Below are 23,882 nucleotides of genomic sequence, written 5' to 3' on the forward strand. Positions count from 1 at the left end.
TCCTCTTAATGAGAATCAGCCCTTAGATGAGACGTCCATTGTTTTAATTTGCTGGTGGATCCACTCCAGGTATTGGCTGACTTTGGTGTAGACTCCAAACTTCTCCAGTTTCCCACAACCTTCTCCCCAGCTCACCAGTCCCACTAGGAACCAAGTATTCTTGAACTTAGTGATCATGGGGCCTCCACTGTCCCCACCACAGGCATCCTGCTTGTCTCCAATAATACCTGCACACAGCATGTTCTCAGAGATGTCATGCCTCATAGCTTGGGCACAATCATTCTGTGGGACCATGGGAATTTCAATGTAACTCAGAACAGCAGAGTAATTTGAGGAGTCGCCACTTTTGCTCCCCCAGCCAGTCACCACCATCTGCTTCCCATTCGCCATCAGCTCCTGCTCTGCCAGTTGCTTGGTGGGAAGACAAACAGGGAGCACAAATTTGTTGAAAATCATGGGCTGAGCCAGATGCAGCAAGGCTATGTCATTATCGGAGGTCTTCTTGCTGTAGTTTTCATGGCTCACTAGCTTGTCAACCACAATGGTTTGCTCCGTTTCCTCATTCCGCAGACGGTGGTATTCCCCTGAAAGAGCAATGAGGAAGATGAGAGATATTACTGGGCTCCTGGAGCTCCAGCCCCACCCCCTGCATCAAACCACATTAGGACTAAAATACATTGAGTACTCAGATTTGTCCTTGTTTTCTTAAAATGTGAGTTGGCTCAAGTTACCCTGTTCTATCTTAACAGGGTTATACTTAACGGGCCTCCCACTCCTTGCTCTACAGGGCAGGGACATCATCTTTTGATTTGCCTATAATGTATTGTGCACACATCGTGCAGAACTGCATAAATATATCAACAGAAGAAAGACACTGAAACTCTTCAGTGATGCTCGAGAGTGTCCATATTATAATGGGAATTGGACAGCTGGAGATAATTTCTTGGATGGTCCTTTCGTGGGACCCAGCATAAAAGTTTGGGGGAACATGCCGACAACCCAGCAAAAGCAATATGCTTGTACAAGTTCTTTGACGTGTGTTTAGTGGCTGATTGGTTGAACTCCCTGACGTAAAGGCCATTAGGGACTGACTTCCTGGACTAGTCCATCCTAGAAGCTGGGATCTGTATTGTAAGAAATCCATGACCACCTAACACTTTACAATTGTCACTGTGCTGCACACCCATTGGTGATGAAACTTCATCATCCCAGGGTAGTGACTTTATGGACAATTCCCGGAGGACAGTTCCATACCTAAAGGGCTACACAGAAGACAGAGTGAAGGGGCTTATGAGACAAGTGTGCAAACTGGGGGGTAGAGGTTTGCACTGCTGGCACGGAGTGGAGGCAGCTAGGGGGAACACCATGAGATACAGCAGCAGATGAACAGGGAGAGCCCAGACTGTGAAGAGCCTTAAAGGAAAGGACAAGAAGATGCATCTGATGCAGTGGAGAAAAGAGAGCCAGTGAAGGCACTCAAAGCCATGATCACAGTGGTGGGTCAGAAAAGATGCTCATAGTGGTATTAATGCCCATGCTGGCATCTCAGATTTCGGGGCAGTGGCACCATTGATTCCCTTAGTGGGATACTTCATACCTGTAGCTTCTGTACCATACTTAACAAAAAGCATTTTCACTGACTAAGCAGCTGAGGCAGAGGCTGTATTATCCCTTTGCTGTCAGATAGATAGGTAGAAAATGCTCCTCCGGAGGGGTTTTATTTGAATGTGAAAGGAACAATGCTTGTGGTGGTTTTTATTTGGTAATTCAGGGGCAAATTTGGTGGACATTTTCCCATGCTTCGTATAATTCGTATATGTGCAGAGATAGCAGCGCTGGCTATGGCAATGTATAGGGCCGGATCTAGTTTTTTTGCTGCCCCAAGCAAAACAAATTTTGCCTGCCCTCACCCTAGCCCTGGGCTCCACCCCAGCAACTCCCTGCTGCCCCAGCCCTGGGCTCTCCCCCGCCACCCGCACCCCCTGCCACGGGCTCTTCCCCCCCCACACCCCATGCTGCCCCAGCTCTGGGCTCCCCCCCATACTGGTGTGACCTCACCTTGCAGTCCCCAAAGAAGGAATTGGGTGGACCAATCCCCCCCCCAACCAGTGCTCCTCCACCCACACACCCCCTGCCACTCCAGCCCTGAGCTCTGCCTCTTCCATCCGCACTCCCTGACGCCCCAGCCCTGGGATCTCTCTCCCCACACCTGCACCCTACTTCCGTCCCAGCCCTGGATCACTGGTAACCTGCTCCCAAGGCGGGTCATTCAGCAAGAATTTTGGATGTGCCCAGAACACAGACAGGACTGGTTCTCATATGGTTACAGAACTGCAGTAAAGTGGAACAATTTTCAGTTTATGGGATTGGAGGATATCTGGATGCATATTATAAGACTGTCCTCCATAAATGAGGAAAAGTTGAGGTACCTTTATTATTCTTTTGTTCCACTCTTTGTTTCTATGGGGAATTTGCCAATGCAGTATCACTGTCTTCCTTTTAAACAAATAAAAGTAAAGGCAATGGCTGTTGAAAATAGCAATTCCAGTCCTAAAAAACACTGGGAAACATTTCTTGCTCAATTTTATCCTACTTTTTCTACAGCAAATTACAGTGGCTCAGTATATTTGATTTGGGAGAAATGAAGTAACAGCTGCCCAAATTGAGCTTGAGCACTCCGGAATTTTGAGGTGTTCAAATCTGAAAGGCAGGTGCTAGATTCTCTTTCTGAATATTGGATAAATCTGGAAAGGAAAAGTCAATTTCTGCTTTCCTGTCTCAGAAATGGAAATCCTTCTATGTGCCTGGTACTGTATCTAAAGCTGCCCAGGTCCAGTGGAGCCTCCCCTCCCTTACTTTTCATTTTAAATTCTAGTGCGATCCACATACCTCCCTTGCTAGGCTTCAGATAGAGAGGGGCACTGTCCATTTAGTCCACCCAATTCCTTCTTTGGGGGCTGCAAGGTGAGGTCACACCAGTATCCCTAATCCAGTCTGAGGATGTCTTCTGAAGGGGATATCTGGGCCAAAGCCTTCTACTCCTTGGGCATAGTTGTTCCCCATTCACAGTGCCACCCACTCTAGCAGTGAGCTCTCCATTCCAGCAAGCTGCAGCATGAGGTTTCAGCTACCATACTCCCTCCCCCCATTTCCTGTTGGTAGTGGCCAAGGGAATGCTGGGAAATGTAGTTCTTTCCCTGCTCCAAGGCTGGTTCTATAGGCAGGGAGCTAACCAAGGAACTACAGCTTCCAGGGCCCCCTGTTGGTTCTCAGCTCCTAGGCTCTATCCCTGCTAGCTGCCACCCCTGCAAATGGGCTGCCCCAAGCAGCTGCTTGCTTTGCTGGTACCTAGAGTTGCCCCTGCCTGTTGGGTAGTTTTGCAAAGTGGATACATGCCAACTGGGTATAGATTAAGACTCCTCTGCACGTCTAGTACTCATGGCCTATTCTAGATTTGGGATTAGGAATCTAGAGATGCTTCCTAAGCAGCAACATTCTCATTAGCCCTGGGGCACTGAGTGCAGACCCACTGCCCCGCTGTTGGGGTGCAAGCACACAAGGTTTGGGAGTAGAAACACAATCCAAGCTCCAGAGTGTGGGAACTTTACTTCCCCTTTACTTCACTTCCAAGATACGCAGGAGTGCTCACAATGTATGGGCCCACTTAGTTCATAGTCAGGCTCTTAGCTGCTCAAATGAAATCAGATGAGTTTAATAATGTATTTTTTAAATCTCAGGTAGATCCGACGGGCTTCCTAGCCAACCCAGTTCTATATGCAGAATAATATGCTCCCTCTATAATCTGGCATCCGTCTCCTGAAAGGACAAGTCTCGGGATCCTGAATTAGAATGTAATATACTATAAGAGGGTAGCACAGGAGCTGGTCTTTTTTCCATACCAAGTTTAACTTTGAACCTCCCTTTCTTCTCAACGCAGTGTGCTGCTGTTAGAACCCAGGAGGGATGGATGAGAACACCTCCGCACATAAACTTTCCCCTGCCATCTAGCAGCATGGTCTGAAACAAAGAAATAGAGAAGAACGGCACCACAAGATCCAGCTCAGACATGTAGGATATGATATATTCCTTCTGCATGCGGCAATCTACACTGCACCTTCAGTACCAGAGCACGTGACATTAGCAGAGGTCAAAGCTCCTCGCTTGGTGGACAGAAGCATCCTAACAAGATATTTACAGTCCACATGGAATGAAGGTTTGGGTTTCGAGCATTCCATCTAAATCAGTTTTCATGTTTCTCGCTGGCTGGGCTCACTGCTCAGGAGATGCTGCAGACCAGCAGTTGGAAGCATTCTGGTCCTTCTGAGTTTTGGAGATTCTTAGCTCAAGCAAGAGATGGTTTTGCCCAACAACCACCATGTGCCTGAAGTGAGTAAAACATCTTGGGCTGATTCTCATTTATGCTAAGAGCCCTTTATGCTGCCACAGTGGTGTAAAGAGATCTTAGTCTACATGAGACTTGGGCTGGCAGAAAAGCACTTTCTCTAATGCCCTGGTAGGGTCCATATGGTGGATCCTTCCTCTGTGAGCCCCCAGCATGCTCTGTAAAGGTCTGGTATGTTCTGTTAGACTAAAGCATGCTCTGTAGCGCCAACCGATGCCTTGCAAGGCTTGTTTTACATTTATAAAAACAAAACTGTCCGAAACCGACAAAGATTTCATTCAGATGCTACCGTGATAGTACTATAATAGCCAGAATGTGCTGCAGGAGGTATTCAATACATTCAAGACGTAGCCATCCCCTGCTTGGTGGGACACCACAGGCAAGTACATCATGGTGCTGCTTGCATTGGAATGGTTAGCAAGAACAAATATACCTTGGCAAAGAGTGGTAAGGCTAATAAAATACAACAAAAGTTACATTCGCTTCAGCTCTCCAACTTTTGATTTGACCTTGGAAAGCCTAAAATAAGGAGAAGCTTAGCTTGCAATAGTGCCATCATTTGTGACCTAAGTGCTTTACTGTGCGTATGAAACAGTTCTGGGTACAGACTGAAAGCTCCACCACAAAAGATTATTTATTCCTCACCTGCCAGGGACTGTCTCCTTTTCTTCCCATTTTCCCGTCAATGAGTCGAATTTGGATACCTGATTTGAACTCCATGCGATCTGCCTTCACCCTTCCACAGGGGAACTCCACTACAAGCGAGAAATAAAAAAGAGCAAAATCCAGACAATTCAACACAATCACTGTCAGCTTATTAAACAAGAAATTCTCCAACTCACTACTGTTCCAAAAAAACCTCACCCTGTCTCCTTATTTCTGTGAGATGCTCACAATGGCTTCTCTGCATTCCCTCATTTTGTTTCACTGTGGGGGAAATTCCCTGATCCTGTGGAGGAGTTTGACTATGTGAGGAGTTCCTAACACAGAGATACATGATTGATTTCTAATTCCAATAAAAGAAGGTTATTTACCTGTAACTGGAGGTTCTTCAAGATGTGTGGCCCCTATCTGTGTACCACCGAGGGTTATACACATGCGCCATGTGTCTGGAGCCAAAGATTTTGAAAGCTGTAGTATCCATTAGTCCATGCATGTGCCCTTCCTCCACTTTATGTTTTTGTCTGAGGTGATAAAGGGCAAGACGGACTGACCATGCCCTCAGTTCCTTCTCCACCACAAATTGAACAGATCTGCAGCAGCGGGGAAGGTGGATGGGGTTGTAATACAGATAGGGACCACACATCTCGAAGAACCTTCAGTTACAGGTAAGTAACCTCCTCTTCTTCTTTGAGTGATGGTCTCTATGTATTCCACTGAGGGTGATTAACAAGCAGTACCTAGTTAGGACAGTGGAGGAAGATGATGGAACTGTGGAATGGAGAACAGCCATGCTGAACGAGGCATCCGTCACAGTCTCACACTAAGGCATAATGGGAAGAGAAGATACATACCAAACTCCACAGGCGCACCCCTCCCCCGCATATATCTGTAAGTGGTACGTCATGAAGTGTGGCCGTAGTCGATGTTTGCACTCTCGTGGAATGGGTTCATACCCCAAGGGGTGGAGACAGTCCCAATAACTGATAGCAGAGTGTAATGCACCCTAAAACCCACTTAGAGATCCTCAGAGTGGAGATTGCTTGCCCTTAGTCCCTTCTGTTAGAGCGATACACGGTCATGGGGATGTCCTGAATGATCTTGTCCACTGCAAGTAGGCCAGGGCTCTGCAGCTGTCGAGGGAGCGAAGGTGTCATTCCTCCACTGAGGTGTGAGGCTTTGGGAAGAAAGTAGGTAAGTGTATGGGATGGTTGAGATGAAAGCAGGTTACACCCTTTGGCAGAAACTTGGGATGCAACTGCAGGGAAACCTTGTCCTTCTGGAATGTGATACAGGGAAAGTCCATCATGGCCCCCAGTTCGGCTACCCTTCTTGCGGAAGTAATAGCTACCAGAAGGGCAACCTTCATGAAAAGGAGCAACAGGGAGCAGGAAGCCATAGATTCAAAAGGTGATTTCTTCAACACCCAGAGGACAAGGTTGAAGGAGCAATGGGATGAACGGGTGGATAAGTCTGGAGGAGGCTCTTCCAAATCCTGGTAGTCAAGGGGAGACTTGGTTTTGTCTGAGGTGATAAAGACAGGGGGGTGGCGGGCACCGAAAGCAGCTTCATCAGGGGTGGCCAACCTGAGCCTGAGAAGGAGCCAGAATTTACCAATGTATATTGCCAAAGAGCTATGGTAATATGTCAGTAGCCCCCATGAGCTCCCTCACCCCGTTCCCAGTGCCTCCCACCCACCGGCAGCCTTGACAATCAGCGCTTCCCCCTCCCTCCCCACACTTCCCAATCAGCTGTTCTGTGGCATGCAAGAGACTCAGGGCGGGGGGGGGGGGAGAGCAAGGGCACTGCAGGCCCAGAGGAAGGGCCGGGAAGGGGTGAAGTGGGGGCAGAGCCTGTGGCAGAGCCAGGGGTTGAGCAGTGAGCACTCCCCAGCGCATTGGAAAGTTGGTGCCTGTAGCTCCAGCCCAAAGTCGGTGCCTATACAAGGAGCCGCATATTAACTTCTGAAGAGCCACATGTGGCTCCATAGCCACAGGTTGGCCACCCCTGGGCTACATGCACCTTGATGGAGTTGACAGTGAGTCCTGACGCCTTCAGGGACAGGAGGTAGTCCAGAAGAAGAGAGATGCCTGCATTCTCAGGGGAAAGACCCCTCTGCTGGGCCCATGAGGTGAAATGCTTCCACTTGGCTCTATAGGACCACCTCATGGACTCTTTTCTGCTACAAGAGAGGATGTCTTGTACTGCAGACAAACATTCTCACTCTAGCGAAAATGCCCATAGAAAAACCAAGCTCATAGGTGAACTGTCTGCAGATTGGGATGACAGATCCTGCTGCCATGTTGTGCAAGGAGTCACAGGAGAGCTGGCAGTGGAAATGGGGGACATGCTGACATGTGGAGAAGGAGAAGAAATCAAAACTGGTGAGGCCAGAATGAGGTGATCAGAATGACCGTTGCTGTCTCCTGTCGGATCTTGTGTAGGACATGCAGCAGGAGCAGTAGGGAAGGAAAGGTATAATTGACCCGGTCCAACCAGTGGATGACTAGGGGATCACCTTGGTAAAGGGTGCCGAGGCACCCCCAGGCACCCAGGTGCATTTGCTGTTGGTGTGGGAGGTGAAGGGGTCCCTGGTCAGAGTCCCCCAGTAGTTGAAAATGTCTGTGGCCATGGTGTCATGGTGCTCCCATTCGTGGTCAGCCATGAATTTCTTGCTGAGAGAGTCTGCAATTACGTTCTGAGTCCTGGGAAGATATGCTGCCAACAACAGCGTCTTGGGTGTAACACAGCAATCCTGAAGATGAACAGCTTCTGCACAGAGTGCTGACGACCTCGTGCCCTCTTGTTTCTTGATGTAGTACAGGGCAGTGATGTTGTCTGACATGATGAGAACATGATGGGAGTGAATGGATGGGAGAAATGTGCAACATGCTGTCTGTTTTGCCCAAAGTTCCAGGATGTTAATGTGCATCCTGGATTCCCGAGCACTCCAAGTCCCCTGTATCATGTGCTCAACCATGTGGGCACCCCATCCAAGGAGTGAAGCGCCTATGATGATCGTCGTGCTTGGGGAGAACAGGAGGAATGGTATCCCGGTGCAGACCTGACCAGGGTCCTTCCACCATTGGAGGCAGGAAAGAACCTTGTGGAACTGTCAGTAGGAAGTCCATGATATGGTGCATGGGAATACAGGCCTTCTGGAGCCACAGCTGCAGGCAGTGAAAGCGAAAATGAGCAAAGGCAGTAATGTACATGCATGCCACCAAGAAGGGAAAGGCAAGTCCTGGATGGAACAGAAGGACCAGAGACCACCTTGGTAATCAGTTCTTGTAGGGTCTGGAACCTTTCCTCCAGTAGGTAGGCATGTGTCGAGACTGCATTGATGCAGGCTCCAGTGAATTCTAGAGCCTGTGTAGGATCCAAAATCTGTTTTTCTATGTTTACATTCACCCACAGGGAGGAGAGGCGTGTGAGCAATATGGAGGTCAAGGCTCGAGCCCTCCTTTGGATCACACTGCTGTCAGTTAGTTTTTGAGATAAGATAACATAACAACCGCTTGATGCTGATGGTGGGCCACCACCACAGAGAAAACTTCAGTGAAAACCTGTGGAGCAGTGATGAGTCTGAATGGTAGAACCCTGTACTGGAAGCATTGAGGGCCTGCTGTGAATCTCAAGAAATGTTTGTGGGTAGGGTGGCTATCTACATGAAAGTAAGCATCCTGCATATTGAGAGCCATAAACCACGTTTTTTTCTAGCGAAGGTATGATGGCTGCTAGGGTGACCATACAAAACTTTGGCTTGCAATATGAAGTGGTTGAGATGACGGAGATCTAAGATTGGTCTCCACTGATCACCCTTTTTCTTGGGAACTAGAAGGAATAGAACCTTGTGTCCTAATAGGTCACGGGAACAGGTTTTATCACTCCCTTTGGAGTAGGGAGTCCACTTCTAGGGTGAGGATACTGTCATAAGAGTGATCAAAGAGTTGAGGCAGCGTCATGAACTCAGTTGTATAACCATGTTGAATGACATCCAGGACCCACTTGTTATCGAAATCCATGCTGGTGAGAAGAGTGCTAGATGCCCCCCCCAAAGGGGGTGGGCTGGGTGTAAGGCAAAAGGCAAGGTGGTTGGTGGATCACCAGATGCACTCAGAAATATCCGTTCTGCAAAGACTGAGAATGAGATGCTGAAGGCTATGACGATGAACTGAGAGGATGGGGCTGTTGGATCTTCTGTCATTTGTGAGGAGGCTCACTAGGCCACTGATGGAAGGATTGAGAAGCTCTGAATCGTTGTGTCGGTGGTAAGAGGTAGAACTTGCGCTTGGGTGCTGGTATGTAGATACCCAGCAATTGTAGAGTGGCTCTGGAATCCTTTAGGGAGTAAAGGGGAATTGTCAGTCTTCTCATTGAAGAGATGAGACTCATCGAAAGGGAGGTCCTCCATGGTGTGCTGGACTTCCCTTGGGAAATCTGATGAAGTAGCCACCATGCCCTTCATATGACAATCCCCGTAGCCATCGTGTGTGAAGAAGTGTTTGCTGCATCCACTGCAGCCTGAAGTGTTGTCCTCATGACCAGTTTTCCCTCCTGTAAGATAGCCTGGAGGAAGCTTGTCTGCAAAATCCACCAATTTGCCACAGTAAGGAAATAATATTTAGCGAATAGATCCAAGTAATTTGAGATTCCAAACTGAAGGCTGGCAGAGTAGAAGACATTGTGATCCAGAAGATCCAGTCACTTGCCCTCTTTGTCTGCCAGGGTAGAGTGTGAGTGTTGTTGCCACCTGTATGATGAGGGAATTGGGTCGGAGGTGAGAGAACTCGACCTCTTCGTGGGTACATAGTACCTCTTCTTTGCCCCCTCGGGGGTGGGTGTGCAAGTGCTTGGAGTGTGCCAGACAGTCTGGGATGGTGGCAGAATGGCCAGTTACTCTGGTTAGTACCGAGGCATGCAAGATGTCAAGTAGCTGGTGCTCTTTGTCCTGTACTGCCTCCATTGGGATATAGAGGTGTTCAGCCATCTTATGTAACAGGTCCTGGAACTGGTGATAGTCTAGGGACAAGGAGGGAGCTGAAGATACTGTGGCATCCAGGGACGAGGAAGGGAACTGCTCCGGTTCTGGTGGTACTGTTGGAGTTGGACTAAGCGGCTCTTCCTCCAGTATTGGAGTTCTGAGCACCTGCTCAGTGATGGTTGAAGAGGTGAGATGGGAGACTCCTTTCAAGCTGAGTGGGAAGGTTCCGAAGGTAGGTACTGGGGCTGGGACCCCCAGTATGGCCAACAAGGCAGATTTGATGGTTGCTGTGGAGGGGCCCAAGGAATGGTGTACCAATGACTTCTTTGCTGGGGATAGGAAGGACACTGCCACTGAGTTGTCAGAAACATTGGTATGGGAGGGGCAGACTATGCGCTTTCGTCCAAGTCCTCCGATGCCGAAAAGTCAGAGCCTGGTTCAAATCATGGAACTCTAGGGAAGTGGGCGGGAACACAGCCCGAAGGAGATAAGTCCAAGGTAGAACAGCCCACCCCCTTAGGTGGCGACTGAACCTGAAGATGTGGAGATGTCACCTCCTCCAAAGCTAAGAGTTCATGAGGCTCAGGGGCCAACTCAAGCTTCCCAGGCATCAACAGTATGTGCTCCGCAGTCAGAACTGGAACCAGAACAGAACTGCCTTTGAACTGAAGGTCCCTTTGACTTTGGCGGTGCCGATCTGGAAGGGGTACATGGCTCAGTGACAGGGCCGGCTCTGGCTTTTTTGCCACCCCAAGGAGAATAAAAAAAAAAAACCACCTGAGGGGCGGCCGGAGTGGCGAAGCAGAAAAAAAAAAAAGGAAACCTGTGGGGCAGCCAGAGTGGCAGAGCAAAAAAAAACCCGTGCAGGGTGTCTGGAGCATGGGTGCAGGGGGACTCCCAGCGCTGCAGACGTGCCCCGGGCAGTGAGGGGAAGGGGGAGTGGGGAGGAGAGAGAAGGGGACGGCCAGGGCTTCCGCCGCACCACCTGCTGGGAGGGCTCTGCGCCGCTCGGCGGGGAGGGAAGGATATGGGCTGCCCTGCTGGGCTTGCTACAGACCTGGCACCAGTTGGGGCAGACGGAGGGTGCAGCCTGCTCTCAGTAGGATGCTCCCCTCCTCCATGCCGCCGCCCCCTACAGGGCAGCCGGAGCAGCGAACCAAAAAGAAAAAAGAACAAAACTTGCGGGGCGGCCGAAGAGGCAAAGCAAAAAAAAAAAAAAAGGATTCGAGGGAATGCCGCCCCTTAGAATCTGCTGCCCCAAGCACGAGCTTGCTCAGCTGGTGCCTGGAGCCGGCCCTGCTCAGTGGACAGGACTAGCTTTCTGTGCAACTTCTTGTCATTCTTGTAAGATTTGGAACATGCCGGTTTCTGTGGCTGGAACTTGTGGATGGGGCAGTGTCCTTCCTGGGCCCGAGGAAGATTTACTGCCAGGCTTATGCACATACTTCATTGCCTCATGATTAGGTCCCGGCATGGGGTCATAACACTGGTACCAACGGAACCAGACTGGATCTCTGCTGTAGGAGGTGTGCTACTCGACTGCTCAGGCTGATGTACAGGGGGAGTTCCCCAGTCTGGATCTGACTGTGGCCTCATGGTACTTCCACAAAGTGCTTCTTGAGGTGAAGAGCCCGGCCTTCCCAGATACGGTTTGGGAAGGAGAGGCAGTCACTGCAGCTGGATGCAATGTGGGCTTCTCTCAAGCAGTAACGGCAGCATTGGTGCTCGTCACTGACTGAGAATGAGCGAGGGCAGGAGGCGCAGATCTTGAACCCTGTTATCTTCAGCATAATCAGGTCTGGGTGCTGGGGAGGGTGAGGGGGAAGTGAGAGACCTTTAAAACGGAATCCCAAAGTCCTGAAAACTATCACTAATCTGCTGCAAAACAACAAGAATACTAAGCATATAGAAGTATAAAACAGTCTTTTCTCTGTGTTTTTGAAAGTGCGTCACAAGCGATGAGAGAACAGGAGAGGCTCTGACTCGGACCATGTAGCGGTGAGAAGGAACTGAGAGCATGGACGGTACATCCCGCCCTTTATCACCTCTGAAGAAACCACGAGGCAGAGCAAGGGTGCATGCGTGGCCCAACAGACACTACTACTTTCCAACTCTTTGGCTCTGGACACATAGTGCATGTGTATAACCCTTGGTGGAATACAACAGGGACCATCACTCAAAGAAGTGGAAAAATCCCAAGCAGAAAATCACTCTGCATGGAATAGATGCATTGGAACTATTAGAAACTGTTGCATATGGTTCTCACATTTCAGAAAAGAAGTGCATCCTCCATTCTCTTGTTTGAAGAACACGGTATAAAATTGGAATTTTGGGTGTCCTCCCACTCCACCCTTCCTTCTTACCAACGGGCTCGCACTTGGAATGGTCATCCATCAGCTGATAGCCTGAGGCACAGCTGCAATAGCGGTGCTGGCTCTGCTTCGGATCCTCATGGCAGAAATGTTCACATCCCCCATTGTAAGTGGAACAGTTGGTGTAGTTAGCCTCTGGGAAACAGAGGAGGGGAAAAGAGATGCAAGGTTAGAAGGCCTAGGAATCACCTGATGGTAACTTAAGGTCTGAGCTGGACTTGATGTTCCCCTTTGAAACTGGAATAGGTGCACTGTGAGAGGGAATTGTCCAATGCCTTGATTTGAAGGAACAGCAGTTGATGGATTTGGGATTCCAGCTTCTGTTTCTGACTTTGTGGCGTTTGAGTGGCAGATTGAAAATGGGGCTGGCCACTGGGAGTGCTGAGGGAGAGGCCAAGGACATGATACCAAGGAGTGTGCCAGGAGGTAGTAGACTGAAGATCTGATAATTCTGCTCCTTGCCATTGAGCATGTATCTACTGCACACACTGGTCAGCAGTTCACCGGGAAAGAAAAACTGCTCTTTTAAAAGAGGTCAGCCCAGAATTCGCTCATCTCTGCATTGGATTGTGATGGGCTTTTTTTTTCCACTATCTTGCAAACAAAATCCATCCTTTCTTGTTTTGCTGACAGCTTTAGCAGTTGTGGCAGACCCTGTTTTACAGAAATATTTTCATTGGCAAGAGACTTAGACCTCTCCCATGATTACAGATCAGCTTTATGTTATTTTAGAAAACAACAAACAATCCATTGGCAGGCCATGAAATAGAGAAAAACATCATCAGAAGCAGACAAGTTCTGCAATGACATAAGTGTTGGTTTTCCTATACAGGCAGAGGTACTTCCGCCCCTTCCCCCCCGTTTTATTTCTAATATTAAAATGGTGGATTGAAGCCAGCGTTACCATGTTGGCACAGGCGTCCCTCCCAGCCTTGGTTGCAAATGCAGTTAAATCGTCCAATATTGTCCAGACAGGTCCCATTGAAACAAGGATTGGATAAACACTGATCTCCATCTGAAATACACATGCAGGGAAACCCAGATCATGAACCCTACATCTGACCTCTTCAGTCTCAACCACCCCACATCAGCTCGGCAACTGGGAGTTGCAAGCTCGATATCTTTATGGTGCTTTTTTTTTTGCCTGTTGTATATGTCGCTCTAGAGATTCTCCAAGGCACAAGGACAATGTGATGGATTCTGAGTTACAGCTGTAGGGCGTGTGTGCTGGGGGCAGAAAAGAGGGTAGGCAGGCACTGAATGCAGTGGGGCATGGCTTGGTTTTCTTAGAACTAGAGAGCAATGGTGAAGTTCATCCTTTGTGTGCACTAGGGAGGTTTACAGTAATCACCGGGATTAGGAATGGTCCCCCATCAACTTTGACCAGTGACTTGGCTCTAGGAGAGGATATGGAAACAGTTATAGAGGTGTTTGGAATCTGCCCCTACAGTCCATGTAGTAGCCGAGGAAACACACTGTGACATGAGAACACAGACTTTGATGCGTAAAAGCTGGAACGAATGACGTAGGGAGTATTAATATATAGTACATCGCAGAAAGGATGCAGAGGTACCCACTGTGGAAGGGAGGGGGCGTGGAATCAGAAACTTTTCCTTACTTACCAACATACTTAGTCCAAAAGTTTAGCTGTGGAGAAATAAAAACAGGGTTAGGGCTGAAGCAGACTGTTCAAATGAATGAACTTTAACTGTCTCTTTGCCTTGGGGCAACGGAGTTCAGGTCTCCAGTTAATAGCTGTAGTATCCTCCCCTTTGACACAGCAGTAATAAGACTCAATTACCTGGCTGGGTGGAGGCTAGGATGTGATGCTGCAAACACAGGTCATACCACCTTCCTTGTGCAGGTCCCGCTCCTCCATTCATCACACCTCTCCACCTGCCACCAACCACTCGCCAGCCCAGTAAACTGTACCACACCAATCCCAACCAGCCTTTTCCACAGACCCCCTCCCTGCACCTCCCCTGCAGCGGCCTGCAGTCAACCCCCCATCACAGCACATACATCTTACATACTGCTGAGAGCTCAGGGACATTGGTACTGGCTGGTCCTGAATGTATATTTGATTCTGCTGATCCAGAGAGGTTGATCCTGGTGGGTCTGGGAGGACCCAGCTGCCACAGAGATGGGCCCAGCTGTGCCCCTTACCTCCCATCAATCTGCATCAGCTGCTTTCTGTCAGACGGCAACTGCTGACTGGGTAAGTCCCCTGTATTTCTGGTGTACAACTACAAGCAGTGCCCAGCCAGGCAAAAAGACAGAGGACAGTGAAGCCTTTTCTTCTAGGTGATTGGCTTGAATCCCACCCACTTTGTTAATAGCCACATGTTGTTACCATACAGTCTCCCTTGTGTTATTGCCAATAAAGCTCACCAGGACACTGAGATGTGGGCCTCACTGTGCTCACTGCCAGGCATGCACATGGCCAGAGGCAGTCTCTGCCCCAGAGAGCTTGCCATAGTAGAAAGACAATACGCTGAACCCTGGATGAGGTGAATAGTGCAGGAAGGAGGAGCACACGGAAGGAGAAAGTGATTTAAATAAAAGGGGGCTGTCAGGAGGGATTTGAAAGAGGAGAGAGGGGATGGCACTGGCAGAGGCTGCCAGATGACTGTAAAATCTGGGAATGGGCAAAGAGGAAAAGTTCAGAGGGAAGTGACAGCGAGATGTCAGTGAGGCAAGCTTCCAAAGGCCTCCTAGGGGAGGAGGACGACCCTGAATGTGCTGTGGTGATAGACAAGAAGCCAGTGGAGGGAGTCAAGAAGGGGCAAAGTGGCTCCGAGACTCGGGCTGGCAGGGGAGCGGAAGATGGTTTTAGGACAGGCTGGCTGTGGGAGAGCTGGGGCAGGAGGCAGACAGGAAAAGGCTACAGTGGCCAGGGAGACCCACCAGCACACACAGGAGAGACAGGGCTAGCTTTGGTTCTGACAACCAGAACTGCGAGGAATAGAGACTAAGGGCCATATCATCCGCTAGTGTAAATCTACACAGCTCCATTGACATCAGCAGAGTGCTGCACATTCACACAAGCAGGGGCTCTGGCCCTAAGAGAGAGGAGGGATATTTAAGGAAAGCTCTCATTATGCTCCTGACGTGAATACATTCCCAAAATCAACATTTCACTGGTTAATTCATTCTCATGTCCAGCTTTAGGGGAACGACTTACAGTTGCTTCCCTGGTTTCAAATATCTCATGGGCCTCCTCCAAGTCACACTGTTCCTCATTACATTCTCGCTCCACAGAGCCTGGCTTGAGCTCCTCCAGAAAAGAGTTTGCCCGCTTCTGGATTTTCAGGATTTGGTTTGCATCTTTGCTGCTGTAAAATACTTGAAGCCGAGAGAAGAGAACCAACATGGGGCTCATGCATGGCACCGAATCTTGGTTTGCAGCCCCTTTCAGAGATATTCACTTATTTATTATCTCCAGCTTAAGGTACCTTCTGCCTGATTTTTAGAGGTGCCCAAGACCACAGAAGCACCTCTAAAAGTCAGGCACAGAAGGTCTGAAGCTGGACACCCAAAAAAACAGAGAGAGACATAGAATCCGTGACTTTCCTGAGAACATTGGCCCTGGTTTGGTACTTCTCAGAGAACATGTTCAGATGGGCAGTGGGAAGATGGCTGGGCTAGAAATATTCAAGAACAGACTGAAGGACAGGCCCATGGTGTGTTTGGGTTTGAGACAGAGGCTGCATTTCCATTAGATAACTGAATAATTGGTAATGGAACCGCTGGGATTGCATGGTGAAATTAGCAATTGCTGTGCAGTCACGCTAATTAGTCTGTTTTGGGTATAATTCTCATAGACTCATAGACTTTAAAGTCATTATGATCTTCTAGTCCGACCTCCTGCACAACACAGGCCACAGAATCTCACCCACCCACTCCTGTAACAAATCCCTGACCTGACCTATGTCTGAGCTATTAAAGTCCTCAACTTGTGGTTTAAAGACTTCAAGTTCTGCCCCATGTCAATGCACAGTACTGCCTTACAAGTATTGCAGGGCCTTCAGCCTCTTGCACCTTTCCCATAATGCCTGGCACAGCTCCTTGGGGCTGGTACCCCTCCATTTTCACCAGTTCACAGGTTTAGCTTGTTCCAGTGGATGTTTCAAGAGAGTTCACTCCTGCACAAATTGCTGCGAATGTGCCATGAGGTGCAGGGCTGCACCCACCCATTGCAGACGCCATGCCGAAGCACTGTCCAACTGACTCTGGTGGCCTGGAGCATATTGCAAGAAGTGCAGCTTCCTTTGGCTGGAGGGTCTCCAGGAGGCAAGAGGCCTGGGGACTATTCCTATTTGATGTTGTGTTGCAGTCTGCTTGCTTGCTTGTTTGAACTAAACAATTCTTTTTTGTATTTGCCTCACAGTAAGAAGCTGACTGAATGTTGTGGTCACTGTGCTAGTCTCAGGATATTAGAAAGACAAGGCAGGTGAGTTAATGTCTTTTATTGGACCAACTTCTGATGGTGAAAGAGACACACTTTCGAGCTACACAGAACTCTTCTTCGGGTCCTGAAGACAAAAGCATGAAGAAGAGCTCTGTGTAGCTCGAAAGCTTCTCTCCCTCACCAACCAAAGGTCCAATAACAGATATTACCTCCCCCAGCCTTGTTTCTCTAGTAAGAAGCTGAGATAGGAGTGATTTAAGCCTGGCTTCAGAGACAGGAAATACTACTGGACCATGAGGCCAAGCCATCCCTCCCACCTCCTCTCAGACAGTCAGGGTCACAAGGCATGTGGGGGACATGAGCAGAAAGCTGGGTAAGAGAGAGGCCTGGGAAGTTAAGCAGGCAGATGGGTGGTAGGCTTGTACATCTGTGTGATAGAACAGAAAAGGGACCTTAGCACTTTCTTTTGCAGGAGTCTGAGAGATGCAGTGGAGGTAGTGGTTTGATTGCTATGGGGCTTCCCAGTAGGGTCTGAGCAGCCATGTATTGCTGGGTGGGTGCGTCTTGCATAGTGCATGGGGAAGGAGTGGGGCTGTGCTTAATAACTTGCTAGGAGGTGAAGACACACTGGTCAACATGGATATGTCTACAAAGCAGAGAAAAACCAGCAACTGGGTCAGCTGATTCAGACTCGCTGGGGTTGGGCTGCAGGGCTGTTTCATTGGTGTCTAGACTTCCAGGCTTGGGCTGGAGCCCCCTCCCACCTCACAGGGTCCTGGAGCAATGAAACAGCCCTGCAGCCCAAACCCATGAACCCCAATCAGTTGGCCTGGGCCCGTCATGCATATTTAGTTGCTGTGTAGACATACCCTATACCTGTATTACAGAGGCAGCAGGCATGACTCCTCCATGTTCTCACATGGCTTTCTGTGGGCCATACACTGGTTTCTCTACATGGGGTGTCCTCTCTGTGTGAAGTGTTAGGTTTCTGGTTGGGCAGAGCCTGAAGTAGGGCTCTGGCTGAAATCCAACAGGATTCCCTCACAGAAGGACATTACCTTTATCATCAGGATGAGCCTTATCTGACCGTGTGAGGGCTCCTTGCACTAGGATAGCTGTTCTGTCAGCATTACCAATCACTGGGCTGCTGCACTGTCCCTGGGGTACTTCCACCACAGCCAGTGGTGGGGAGAGCAGCATATGCCAGACTCGGGGTTTTAACTGCCACGTCATCTCAGCCCGCTCTGGGCAGGATTAGACATGATGGCAGCAATGCAGTGGCCTGTCTGCAACAGTGCTCTCCCCATGGATACCACAGTGGTAGCTGCACCAGGATAGCACCAAAGGAGACTAGCACAGGGAGAAACTCAGAGTGGAACTTACCTGAAGCCCCATGTCCACGGTGCACAGAGCAGGCAGCCACCAACACCCAAAGCGTACAGAGCCTCCACATAGAGCAGAATGGCATACCTAAGGGATTAAAAGGGAGGAATGAAAGCGCATATCCCGGCGGGGCCCAATGCACTCCCCGAGATGGAGGAATTTCTAGCTAGGCAGCAGGTCAGACTGTTCCCTCCTTTGGTTTCCAGGCTGCCGGAGCCCATCTGAAAGGCTGACTTGCTCCTCAGCTGGAGTGCAAACCAAAAGCAGTGGATCCTTAAAGTCCATCCTAACGGTTCCGCTAGTTCCCTTTGTTCCATCGTCAGCCTCCCCACATAAGTGCTCTCTCTCCTCTTCCCTCCCCAGATTCAGGATTTGCCAAACAAGCCTCCCTTCTAAATCGAACAGGGTATAATACTTTGGAAGCACTTACTGACCGACAAGTTTGAATCACAGCTCTCTACTCTTCTGCCATGAGCACTGGTGGAGGCTAGTTAATCCCTAACTTCAAATATTTACTCATCCCACACGGGCCTTACTTTCAGTCAGTCAACAAACAGGGACAGCTCCTGGGACAATTCCCTGCTCCAAGGAGCACGAGTAAAACGGCCCCTCTGGGGTCTGAGCTGTTCGTGCCCTGGCTTCCTGTTGCTTTATTTTTTGCCACTGACAGGTAAGATCCACTCGAAGCTGATGGTGGTAAATGCAACTATGGCAGAACTGAGAAACCTTCTTGGTGAATGCTAAAACCTGCAGATAAGGATCCACTGCCTTCTCCACGCTGGGTGGGTCCCATTCCCAGTATTATTCTACATGGAGGCAAGTGCGTTAGTATTCTCCCACTTCCTTTTGAGCTGAGGAGGCTAGCGCCGACTCTTTACAGCCACATGGGGTCACTAAAGTGCCATAACATGCGCTTTTGCCATCCTGGGAGGAAGGGCTCTGAATGCATAGATTCCCATGCCAGCACCACCCGCTAGGAACTCCCATTCTGTGATTAAATAACACGTCATTCTCCCCACTTCACCCTCACTGATGTGATTAGGAGGAAGATCTTTGCTATAATTCCATAATAAATATGTTACAAAATGCACACACAAAATCAGAACCACAATAATACACTCTTCACCCCCGTTTTTTTTTAAATGTCCTCCTTTCAGGAGGACCAAAAATGTTAATTTTTATTCTGATTTAGGTTGGGTAATTTGAGAGATTGATCTTCTCTCTGGAACCCCGAAAATTGCATGTAACTCTACATGTTTGTCCCACTGTCCTATTTTATCATTTCAATAAAATCTGTATTATAAAACAGTGGAGAGATCCTAAGAATGAAAAAAGGAAAGCGAAACTATTTCAAATGTGGTCGCACCAGTAGCCGTAATAATACAACCCTCTGAAAATGGTCCGTGTTCAGCTGTGGTTCAAAAGTTGGGAGAAAGGGGCTGATGGCTACAGTGGGGGAGGAGCTTCCAGTCCCCTGGATCACCAAAGGGAAAGCATACTCTGCTGACTTAAGAAGGGATGGAGGAATTCCTAAAATCAGAGTGGGTGGGTCTGACCCCAAATCCCAACTCCAAACATCCTCCTGGCATTTGGGGTGATTCAGATCAGGATACAAAGGCCCTGGCCCTGCAATTGGATCCATGCAGAAGGCTCTTGCACCTGGGAAGAGCTACCCTGACTTCACTGGAACTCCAGGCAGGTTTAAGGGTCCATTTGTGTAGATCTGACTGCAGAATAGGGGGCCAAAGTTTTCAGCTGAGCCCTTCTCTACCTAAAACCAGGGTGCGACCTCTGAGATGCAGAAACCTGGGACATCTGGGATGACCTGAACCGATAACACTGGAGAGGTGGCAGTGTGTACTGACCACCCTTACAAATTGCCTGGGACAGCTACCTCCAAAAAGGGACAACCCTGGGAAAACCTGGTTAGGTGGCAAGTCTAGTCAGCACAGGACTCAAGAAAGAAGGTGCTAAGTTAGCCAGGATGGTTAGTACCATTAGAGGCAGTAAAGGAAGCCTACACTGTTTGGTAGTAATTTCCATTTTATGGGATACATTTAACATCAACAATAGCTGTCCAAAACCAACAGGGACAACACATACCCAGCAAGGGGCTGAGTTAAGCCTGCGGGGCTGGAACTGTAACCTTTGCATTCCCTGATTTTTCAAAATTTCTGCTGTCCCTAATGGGATACAGTAACACGTGCAATTGCTTGATCTGACTCCCTTGAAGTCAGTGGAAATACTGATTAATTCAATGGGTGCTGGATCAGCATTGAAAACATTTTGGGCCCTCCTTGTAGTGAAAGTTCTAATACTTGACTGTCTTTTTGTTCATTTGTGCAGCATCTGGCACAATGGGTTCTGATCCACGACTGGTGCTTCTAAGTGCAATAATATAAACAAAAAATAACAGTATATCAAGTACCTGTTGGACTACATTACCCAGAGGTTAGGTGCGTCTCTGTTGGAAGAGAGAAGCATGGTAAGATCAAGGTAGCTGTACTATCTTACAAAAATACATGCCAGCTGCATAAACTACATGTATTATTGCATGACTGATGGGCTTTTTGGTTTTGCATTTAATTAATCTGATAGTTGGAAAATAGCCCTTTTTTATTTTAACACAACTTATTTAGTGTGGACACCTCTCCAACTGACCATCTTTTTGGTATCTGGGTTTATGATGTTAAAGTCAGTATTTCTGCTGTTTGAATTTTGACTGTATCCTGTCCATTGATAGACAAAGCCGGAAGACAGCCTGCTTAAAAGCCATGTAAAGCATGACCTGGGAAGTGGGGGGAACACTTCGGGTGGGATTTTTCAAAGAAGGTTAGAGGCCCAAATCTCACTTAACTTCAGTGGGAGCTGGGTGCACAACCACCATAGTCTCCTTTGAAAGTGCGGGAATGATGCAAAGTAACTGAGTTTTAATCACATGGTGCAGCTGGAAGCCAATTTTAGTGGCGACGTGGATTAATAAGTAGGAGTTGCTTGCACTTTTTTCTTCTTTCTAATACATAAAGGTGACCTGAAAGGGTTTGTTTTTTGGAGACCTGGAGGGTTTTGGTTGGTTGGTTTTATTTTGGGGGGAAGGGAGGGGAAAGGAGGGATAGTAAGAGTTTTTTTCTGCTTTACGTTAGAAAGTCAGGTGCAGTTTGGATTGCAGGAGCCCATTACAGCTGCAGACCTTGTGAAACTAACACCAGCCAAACCAGGAGTATGGTGAATCCCAGCAACCCAAAGGAGGACACAAATCAATTCCCCCATCCCCACCCTTTGCAGGTCACCTTAAGGCAGCTTTTCTAGGGGTCTGCAGTGTACTGAGTGGGACTGTCCATGCTAATTGTCCGCACAGCAGCCCATCCTACTGGCTCTGTGATCAGAGACCATGTCATTGCCATGCCAGAAAGAGGTGGGGCTCCACTGGGTCCCACCAAAATAAATTCATTTGATGGTCACTGAATATGCTCAGAAGTGATTTTTCAGTGACTTATAACTCTTATTCACCCACTTTTTCTGAACCTGGTCATGGGCAGTCTCCAGAACAAACACTCTTTGCATGCCAAGGTTCACAGTTCAAGGGTCAGCCATTTTTGGAGTTGTGTGAAAAACATTGTGGCAGTTAAAAGTTGAAAAAGTTATTTTTTTCAACTGTCCCAGCAAAGTTTTTCTTCAAAGCTTCCATTTAAAAAACAAAAACTTTCAGCTGACACTAAACATGGAGGATTTGGGGTGGTGGAATGTCCAGAAAGTTAAGAGCAAATGAAAACGGGCTTATAAATGATACTACTGTATTACTTTAACTACTGTATCAGGTTTGTCCACTCAGCAAACAGTAATATATTACAGGGGGCTGGACTAATTGCCTATAGACAGTGCTCTGTGTTACTCTGTAGGAAACCTGCATTTGACTGGTAATCACATGACCCCAGGAGCTGGAGATTTAAGAAAAAAACACCAAATATTTCACGATTCGCGATAAAATCCTGATGAGTTGGCAACACTGCTCAAACCCAAGGGCCAGACAGAGAATGGCTTGAGCAGGGCCGTCCTTAGGCATCCGCAGCTGTGTAGGGCACCATGAAATTTGGGGCACCAAATTGCCCCAAATTTCATGGTGCCCTAGGCAGCTGCGTGTGCTGCATACACGGCAGCACCAGCCCCGTCAACCAGCCCTAGCCTTCGACCGCTCCCCCCCCCACGCCCGCAGGCTGCACCCACTGCAAGGGGCAGGGCCGTCCCTACGAGGTGTGGGGCCCAGGACAGCTCCCTCCACCCTGCCTCTTACCCTTCCCCCCTGCTCTGACCCCGGCCGGCCCGTCCTCATTCCACCTCTTCCCCCCGCGACCCCACACTCACTGGCAGCGGCAGGAAGCGCAGCAACCTGGCCCCAGCCCGCTCCACTCCGCCAGTTCCCCGCTGCGGCGCTCCGCTTCCCGCCGCTGGTGAGTGCGGGGAAAGGCTCGGCCCCAGCACTCACCGGTGGGGGGAGGTGGAGCAACGCGGCCCCACCAGTTCTGCTTCCCTTGCCCCAGCCATGTCGCTCGGGTTGGGGACAGGACTACCCCCGGGGGTCACTGGCAGCAGGAAGCGGAGCGCCGCGGCTGGGAGCTGGCGGAGTAGAGCGGACTGGGGCCGGGCTGCTCCGCTTCCCACCGCTGCCAGTGAGTGTGTGGAGGATCCCTTCTCCCAAGTCCCCTCCCCTGAGCAACACGGCTGGGGCCAGGGCGAGGGAAACGGAGCAGGCTGCTCCTAGCCCCCGCTAATCCCTGTGGGGCCCCCAAAAGTGTCCCCTGACAGCTCCTGCCTCCCAGACCCGGGGGCGGGGCTGCTTAGGGCACCCAAAGTTTTAGGGACAGCCCTGGGCTTGAGTCATAAGAAATGATACAGGGACTCCTAAGGGACTACTTTCTGGTCCCTCTTGGTCAGAAGGATGGTTAAAGTTTTAACTCCGAGGATGAGAGGAAAGAGGATCTACAGCAAAAATTAAATAACACTGTAGGGAGAGATCACATTCTGAGGATAATACAAATCGATAAAGGCATTAGAAATAGACATCACAGAGGAAAACAATCCTGTCAAGTGAAAAGGATTATGGATCATAAGATTTCTTAGTTCAAAGCCATCCCCTCACAAAGCTGATCTGCAAAGGCAAATGCTGAGTTTGGGCTCTGTTGCTTCTTTCTGTTTGATAATGAGAGCTGAAATGTTTATTTTCCTTTACACTTCCTTTTCTTTCTGTGCTTTTGCACTGAGAATATCCAGTCTGGCGTTCCCTGGCTTTTCTGGAGGACTCCTGAGAGCTCTCAGAATGTGGCTCAAGAGCTCACTCAGTCCTTCACAGGAGGGGGAGGGTGCTGAATCTTTACCAAAGACATCTTTTCTGTCCAGTGTTTCTCAGGTACTTGAGTTAATTAAAAATATGTTCAACAGTCTAAGAATCTCTTTCCCCCTCAATTAATCAGGTTTCACTTGCATGATTCTTCTTGGTATCCTGTGTTCTAGTCATCTATTCTTAGGAGATACAGGGTAATAATAATAATGGCTCATTCTTATTTAGCACTTCCCATCAGCATATCTCAAAGTGTTTTGCAAGAGATGTCAATATTATCCCCACGTTACAGATGGGGAAACTGAGGCAAAGTGATTGCCTAAAGTCAGCCAACA

At 48.9% G+C, this 23,882-nt stretch overlaps 1 protein-coding gene across 1 annotated transcript; it reads right to left on the bottom strand.

The window, feature by feature from the left end:
• On the bottom strand, positions 1-22,601 carry LOC115657346 (vitamin K-dependent protein C-like). Its single transcript, XM_030575054.1, has 9 exons — positions 22,575-22,601; positions 18,213-18,299; positions 15,603-15,763; positions 14,041-14,065; positions 13,323-13,433; positions 12,410-12,553; positions 5,048-5,157; positions 3,900-4,017; positions 1-584 (listed from the first exon to the last, which is right to left on the bottom strand). Exons 2-9 carry the CDS (start codon positions 18,295-18,297, stop codon positions 16-18), a joined length of 1,323 nt encoding a protein of 440 aa, XP_030430914.1. The 5' UTR covers positions 18,298-18,299; positions 22,575-22,601; the 3' UTR covers positions 1-15.
• Positions 22,602-23,882: the final 1,281 nt, after the last annotated feature.

The sequence above is a fragment of the Gopherus evgoodei genome, chromosome 9, assembly GCF_007399415.2.
Source record: "Gopherus evgoodei ecotype Sinaloan lineage chromosome 9, rGopEvg1_v1.p, whole genome shotgun sequence".
Taxonomy (NCBI): domain Eukaryota; kingdom Metazoa; phylum Chordata; order Testudines; family Testudinidae; genus Gopherus; species Gopherus evgoodei.

Coding starts and splice junctions, on each gene's coding strand:
- LOC115657346 (XM_030575054.1), bottom strand. CDS start 18,297: ATGCCATTCTGCTCTATGTGGAGGCTCTGTACGCTTTGGGTGTTGGTG. Junction 15,764..18,212: donor CCGTGGACATGGGGCTTCAG/GTAAGTTCCACT, acceptor CTCGGCTTCAAG/TATTTTACAGCAGCAAAGAT. Junction 13,434..14,040: donor CTTTTGGACTAAGTATGTTG/GTAAGTAAGGAA, acceptor TGTGTATTTCAG/ATGGAGATCAGTGTTTATCC.